The 5,382-nt window shown below is 52.8% G+C and overlaps 4 protein-coding genes across 4 annotated transcripts in view; 1 reads left to right on the top strand and 3 right to left on the bottom strand.

The window, feature by feature from the left end:
• Nucleotides 1-260: 260 nt before the first annotated feature.
• BDZ99DRAFT_457202 (isocitrate dehydrogenase) lies at nucleotides 261-2,594 on the bottom strand. The gene is made up of 7 exons (XM_033718633.1): nucleotides 2,030-2,594; nucleotides 1,962-1,972; nucleotides 1,866-1,899; nucleotides 1,637-1,775; nucleotides 1,547-1,583; nucleotides 973-1,472; nucleotides 261-881 (listed from the first exon to the last, which is right to left on the bottom strand). Exons 1-7 carry the CDS (start codon nucleotides 2,306-2,308, stop codon nucleotides 457-459), a joined length of 1,425 nt encoding a protein of 474 aa, XP_033584430.1. The 5' UTR covers nucleotides 2,309-2,594; the 3' UTR covers nucleotides 261-456.
• On the top strand, nucleotides 2,417-3,115 carry BDZ99DRAFT_16288 (uncharacterized protein). The gene has a single exon (XM_033712881.1). It carries the CDS (start codon nucleotides 2,525-2,527, stop codon nucleotides 2,927-2,929), a length of 405 nt encoding a protein of 134 aa, XP_033584429.1. The 5' UTR covers nucleotides 2,417-2,524; the 3' UTR covers nucleotides 2,930-3,115.
• Nucleotides 3,080-4,684, bottom strand: BDZ99DRAFT_457200 (phosphoglycerate mutase family protein). Its single transcript, XM_033718632.1, has 4 exons — nucleotides 4,547-4,684; nucleotides 4,301-4,466; nucleotides 3,770-4,252; nucleotides 3,080-3,715 (listed from the first exon to the last, which is right to left on the bottom strand). The coding sequence occupies exons 2-4, from the start codon at nucleotides 4,418-4,420 to the stop codon at nucleotides 3,302-3,304; spliced, it is 1,017 nt and encodes a 338-aa protein (XP_033584428.1). The 5' UTR covers nucleotides 4,421-4,466; nucleotides 4,547-4,684; the 3' UTR covers nucleotides 3,080-3,301.
• Nucleotides 4,685-5,065: 381 nt separating this feature from the next.
• Nucleotides 5,066-5,382, bottom strand: part of BDZ99DRAFT_351545 (uncharacterized protein) — a gene marked incomplete at both ends in the record, with an annotated part of 1,566 nt that continues 1,249 nt past the window's right edge. The window contains one exon of the mRNA XM_033714520.1: nucleotides 5,066-5,269. Coding sequence (XP_033584427.1) covers nucleotides 5,066-5,269 — 204 coding nt within the window. The remainder of the gene's footprint in view (nucleotides 5,270-5,382) is intronic.

Raw genomic sequence — 5,382 nt, 5'->3', positions numbered from 1 at the left:
AGCGGGGTGGGCGACGGGGTGTCGATTAGGGTTGTGGAGGGGTGGCTTGAGGGGGTCGCGGAGGCGTGGGAGTGGCGGATGGGGGGTGGCGAGCAGGATGATGGGTGTGGTGGGGCTTTGCGGCCCGAGTGCAGGGCGCTGGGATGAGGGGGATCAAGATTTGGGGGGAAAGCAGGATGGGGGCTTGGGCAGGTTGGGTAGTTAGATGGCGGAAGACATTGCAAGGAATCGAGGCCGGGCTGCCCGCCGCATGCGCAGTTGATGGATGTTGAGGAGAAGGCTATTGAGAAGAAGTGTTCATGGTAGATCATCTACAGACGTAAATATTTGAGGAAACCAAGACTTGCCAGCTAGCGCGATAGCCCAAAGATGTTAACTCCAGGACCTGGCGCCGCCATGCTCGTTCTATCGCAGTCTAAGGGTCAAAGATGGATTTGGGGGCCAAGATTCAAATGCTTATAGCTTCTCCTTCAGAGTAGACTTCAACCTCCTCTCCACTGCCTCGAGGTACTTGGTCGTGGTGACCCATGACTCCCTATCCTTCCTGCCACACGCGAGTGCTAGATCCTTGGTCATGATTCCGTCGATGTCAACGGTGTCGATGCAGGCACGCTCTAGGCTCTCAGCGAATACAACGACTTCCGGGGTGTCGTCAAGCTCGCCACGTTTGGCTAGACCCTGTGTCCATGCGAAGATGGATGCAATGGGGTTGGTGGAGGTCTCGTTGCCTTTCTGGTGCTCACGGTAATGGCGAGTTACGGTGCCGTGGGCTGCTTCAGCCTCAAAGGTCTTGCCATCCGGAGTGATAAGGACGGAGGTCATGAGGCCGAGAGAGCCAAAGCCCTGGGCAACAATATCGGATTGGACGTCACCGTCGTAGTCTGAAGTTCTGTTAGTGGACTGCTCTTGACATCGCAGAGTGAAGAGTAACGCGTGGTATATCAATCGGATGCAAAATGCGTGAATACATACTCTTCATGGCGATGATGAATCCACCTTCGCTCTTGATCATCTGTGCAACCATATCATCGATCAAACGATGCTCATACCAGATTTTCTTGGCTTCAAAGTCCTTCTTGTACTGGTTGTCGTAGATGTCCTGGAAAATGTCCTTGAACTTGCCATCATATGCTTTCAAGATGGTGTTCTTAGTGCTCATATACAGTGGCAGTTCCTTGTCCAAAGCAAGCTTGAAGCTAGCATGAGCAAATCCAGTGATAGACTCGGTCGTGTTGTATTGAGTTTGGGCAACTCCGCCACTAGCAGGGAAGTCGTAAACCTTGATAACCTCCGGCTTTCCACCTTTCGGCGTGAAAACCATCTCCAAAGTGCCCTCGGTGTCGATAACGCGGTCTTTCGCGCGGTATTGATCTCCGAAAGCATGACGTCCGATGATGATGGCCTTTTTCCAGCCTGGCACGAGACGCGGGATGCGAGGAATAACGATAGGTTCACGGAAGACGGTACCGCCTCTGAGGATAGCTATTAGGACTGTGATCGACGCCGGGGCGTTTCTTGGCCCGGGGGATCAAGGGGAATTGCTTACAGGATGTTTCGGATGGTTCCGTTCGGAGAGAGCCACACTGTTGTTTTCATGAGTACCTCGTCAGTCATCTACGCTCAGTCCTTGGCTTACTCTTCTTCAGCTTGAACTCCTCCACTCGGGCCTCGTCCGGAGTAATGGTGGCGCATTTTACACCCACAGAGTATTTCAGGATGGCCTCGGCAGCATCGTGCGTGACTTGATCCTCTGTCTCATCGCGGTATTCCAGGCCCTGTCTTCCGTCAGCCTCCAATTATGCTCAATTGTCTATTTTTCCGTAGACGGCTATATGCGCAGGCACAGTGGAAGTGTTCGGACGCACCAGGTCGTAGTATTTAAGATCGATATCGAGGTATCTTGGGGACGTCAGTCACATGACATGTACTGGCAGGCTGGCACTTGCGGAGTATTTACTCACGGATGGATGAACTGAGCGGGCTGGGATTAGCATTGATTTGCAGCAAGCCGCCCGCACAGACGACGCACCTTGTCCTTGATGTCCTGCCAGATGATCCTGGTCATCTCATCGCCGTCCAGCTCCACCACCGGGTTCTTGACCTTGATCTTGTTCGTGGTCGCCATGCCTCTCGCCTGGACGTATGCAAGTGCCAAAGGCTTGTACGCTACACGGGACGCCGGGGTCGATCCTAGAGGCCCTGAAGTCTGGGCAGGTGCAAATCTAGCGTGGATGCTGGCCGCGCGGGTGGATGCAAAGGCCTGAGATGTCACAGAGATTGCAGCACGGCGCACAGCAGACGTCCTCATGTTCGCGACTTCTCGGAGGGGCCGCAACACCTATGTACCAGGACGCTTCTGTTCCACGGCCGGTAGTCGCGATTACTCGGAGGCACGACTCCACTATTCAGCCTCGCAACGGCTGCAGCGGGCTGCCGGCGCTGTCAGAAGAGTGTGATACGTCGCAGGCGGGAGGCGCGCGCAGGAAGCTGCCGGCGGGGTAAAGGAATCCGAGGTTGCGGAAGAATGCAATGCGCTGCGATTCCGTGCGGTCGATTTCGAGTTCGTCCGGCGGCCAGCGTCTGGGGCAGCAGCAGTGAGCGGAGGAGGTGCGAGGGAAGAAGAGCGAAGTGTCGACGGCGTTTGCGTGTTATTCAAGCTCCATTGCGTCCCCCCATCCGCCGCGCAAACTCGGTCTGCGCACCTGCCACCACCCACCCGCTCATCCTCCATCGTCAAAGCGCGCAGTGCGCAGTGCACCACCCGAGTTTCGGCCTGGCCTTCTCCGGGGGGCCGAGGTGCCAAGGTGCCATTTTGGGGAACGGGCCTTGCGAGCAGATGAGCGGGTGCTACTGCGAGCAATTCGGGGCGCCGTCGAGTTGTGCAGGCCGGAGCTCTTATATACCTGTTGGCTTTCACTATTTCAGATGATGCCACTCGGCGCGCGTCGGTTTACGTCGGTACGAAACTCCCCGGAATGGCGTCCGTCCATAGGCCTTCACATGTAGGGAGCAAGGGAATCAGCCCCGATTGGGAGCTAGATGCAGTGCTATATGCCCTGTATTCAGCAGTGGGAAGACGGCAGCCGACGTTGATCATCTCCTAATTCCTGTGATTTGATCTTCTATATGAAACGCAGCTTGTAGCTATACGAATATGTATGATACTGAAGGGATATCAAACATGTGTCCAAATACCAACATTCCTCCTTCAAGTGCCTTAGTAACGTAGCCTTTTCGAAGCCGATGCCTCTATTCGAAGCCCTCAATCTGCAACATATCTTGACCTGACGCACTACTCCGGTCATAAGGAAGGCGTCGAGGTCGGATTGGTAGCACAACTAGGGGGCGTGCCGCTGGGTTCAGGATCGGGAGTCTTCCTTTCCCCTCTGACCGTCTGGGCTTTCACGAAAACCGGAATAACACCTCCGGTTTCGAGTCCAAATGACCTATGGCTGACTGCTTCTAGCAAGCTTCTAATTGCTCCTGAATGGCTGGTGAACGAGATGAACGTGTTCTCATCGGTAGCAAAAACATCGTCTAGTAGCGCCGTCATACGAACTCTTCGTGCAGAACTAGGTTCACGCAGATCGACTGTCCAGAGCGGATCAGTTTCCGCAAAGCCGTCTTCGATCGTCAGAAACGGATAGGAATCGCGGATGAAAGTGGCAGAGCTGCGACGGTCGCACGTATGCACCCCAATGGCCTCCCGGAGGAGCTATATGTGTTAGTAAGACTATCGGATTCGTAATGTATAAGAGGAGTTACTTACTTCTTTCACGACAGGCTTGAAGGGAAGCTCCTGTGGCAAATCCAACTTGTCGAAGGTAATCACCGCGGTCTGGATTGCCCGTACCAAAGGGCTTACGTAGTACGTTTCTGGGGAAGGGATTCCATTCTCTTCTCCAGCCAACAAGGAATTCCACAGCTGATGCGCATCTTGGGCTTGCTGTTTCCCGAGGTCGGTCAAATTGGCGTCCGCCCAAGTTATTCCGTCGGCACCGTCGAGAAGAGACCAGTGGCAATCCCACGCCTCAGTTCCATATTTGGACTCAGCGACATTGTGCCAGCCTTGTCCATGTCGCCCCATGAAGATGACTTTGAACTTCACGTCGTTGGGCGCATGCTCGTTCAGATAGCGTACATATTTGACAAATCGCTGCCACTGGTCTTTTGCGGGGCTCAATTCGAGATCATTGGAGAACGTATTATCAGTCTCGTAGGTACGATCGATCAGTCCAAAATTACTCTTCTTCTACACCTAATAAGCTTAGAAAGGGACGAAGAGCGGGTGCTAACACACAAAATCAAACTTTGAGGAATCTGTGCTTTCTTCAGATTGGAGGAAGTACCCCTTGACCGTAGAGTACTCGACATGCGTGCTTGGGTTGGCTTCTGGCAAGACCAGAGATGTATCTCCCATAATTACGAAGAATAGAGCCAACGCCGTGATAACAAAAAGAATAGGTCTGCCAGCCATGTCTCAGAATCAGCAGGCCAATACATCGGCAATATGCTTAGATGGTGTTACAGGAAAGTTGATCCTCACATCGAAAATGAAATTCCGCAAAACTCTAAAGACACGTGGCGTCTAACAAAGCTAGGAGCCATCAGGAAATCATCTCAACAATATTCTTAGAATGCCAATGAAGCCATCCCGACGCGGTGTCGATGGAGTGTATACTGATATTGATGGAAGAAGACGTTGGGATGGCTGGGCCAATTCGTGAAAGACGGAAAAGTCGGGCTAGATCGATCTGGGTCTAGCATCGATCATTCCGATGTCGGCCGCCCCACGTTCTCACCGCTCTACCATCAATACCATCCTCTCTGCTAGCGGTGGCGACATCAAATGCTGCATCACTAAGAATACCGTTAGATATCATTCATAAGCGTGCTCTCGCACGTGGATCCCTCCGCATTCACACTACCTTCTGTCTGCTACTTAATAGCAACTTCAAAAAATCCCCTGCTAGCTCTGTTAAGAAAATGATCTCTTCTGGGCAACATCCAGCACAGTTATGAGCGTACAATAGATAAAGTTCTGTTAAATGCTAATCTCCACATTTTCCAACCGCCACATGTTCAGAGCTTCTAGTGATGATGTTGTGCATGGGTGCTGAGGGCCTAGGACATGTTTGCGTAGTCGGAAGCATTTTTCCATAAGTACAATAGCGTTGCTATTGCAAGATTGGGCCTTTAACGTAAATGCGAGATTGTTCATGCTGGTCAGCGTGTCTGGATGCTCCTCCCCAAGCACCCTAAAACTTGTCTCCATTACTTGCACAAACAGCTCTTCGGCCTCCTTCCACCGCCCTTGATTCCCAAACGTCGACGCCAGGTTGGCCGTGCTGGTCAGCGTGGAAGGATGCTCCTCCCCAAGCA

The sequence above is a fragment of the Mytilinidion resinicola genome (genome assembly GCF_010093595.1).
Source record: "Mytilinidion resinicola strain CBS 304.34 unplaced genomic scaffold BDZ99scaffold_1, whole genome shotgun sequence".
NCBI classification, from domain to species: Eukaryota; Fungi; Ascomycota; class Dothideomycetes; order Mytilinidiales; family Mytilinidiaceae; genus Mytilinidion; species Mytilinidion resinicola.
Note: the sequence above shows the minus strand (reverse complement) of the source record. Positions and strands in the feature narration are given on the sequence as shown.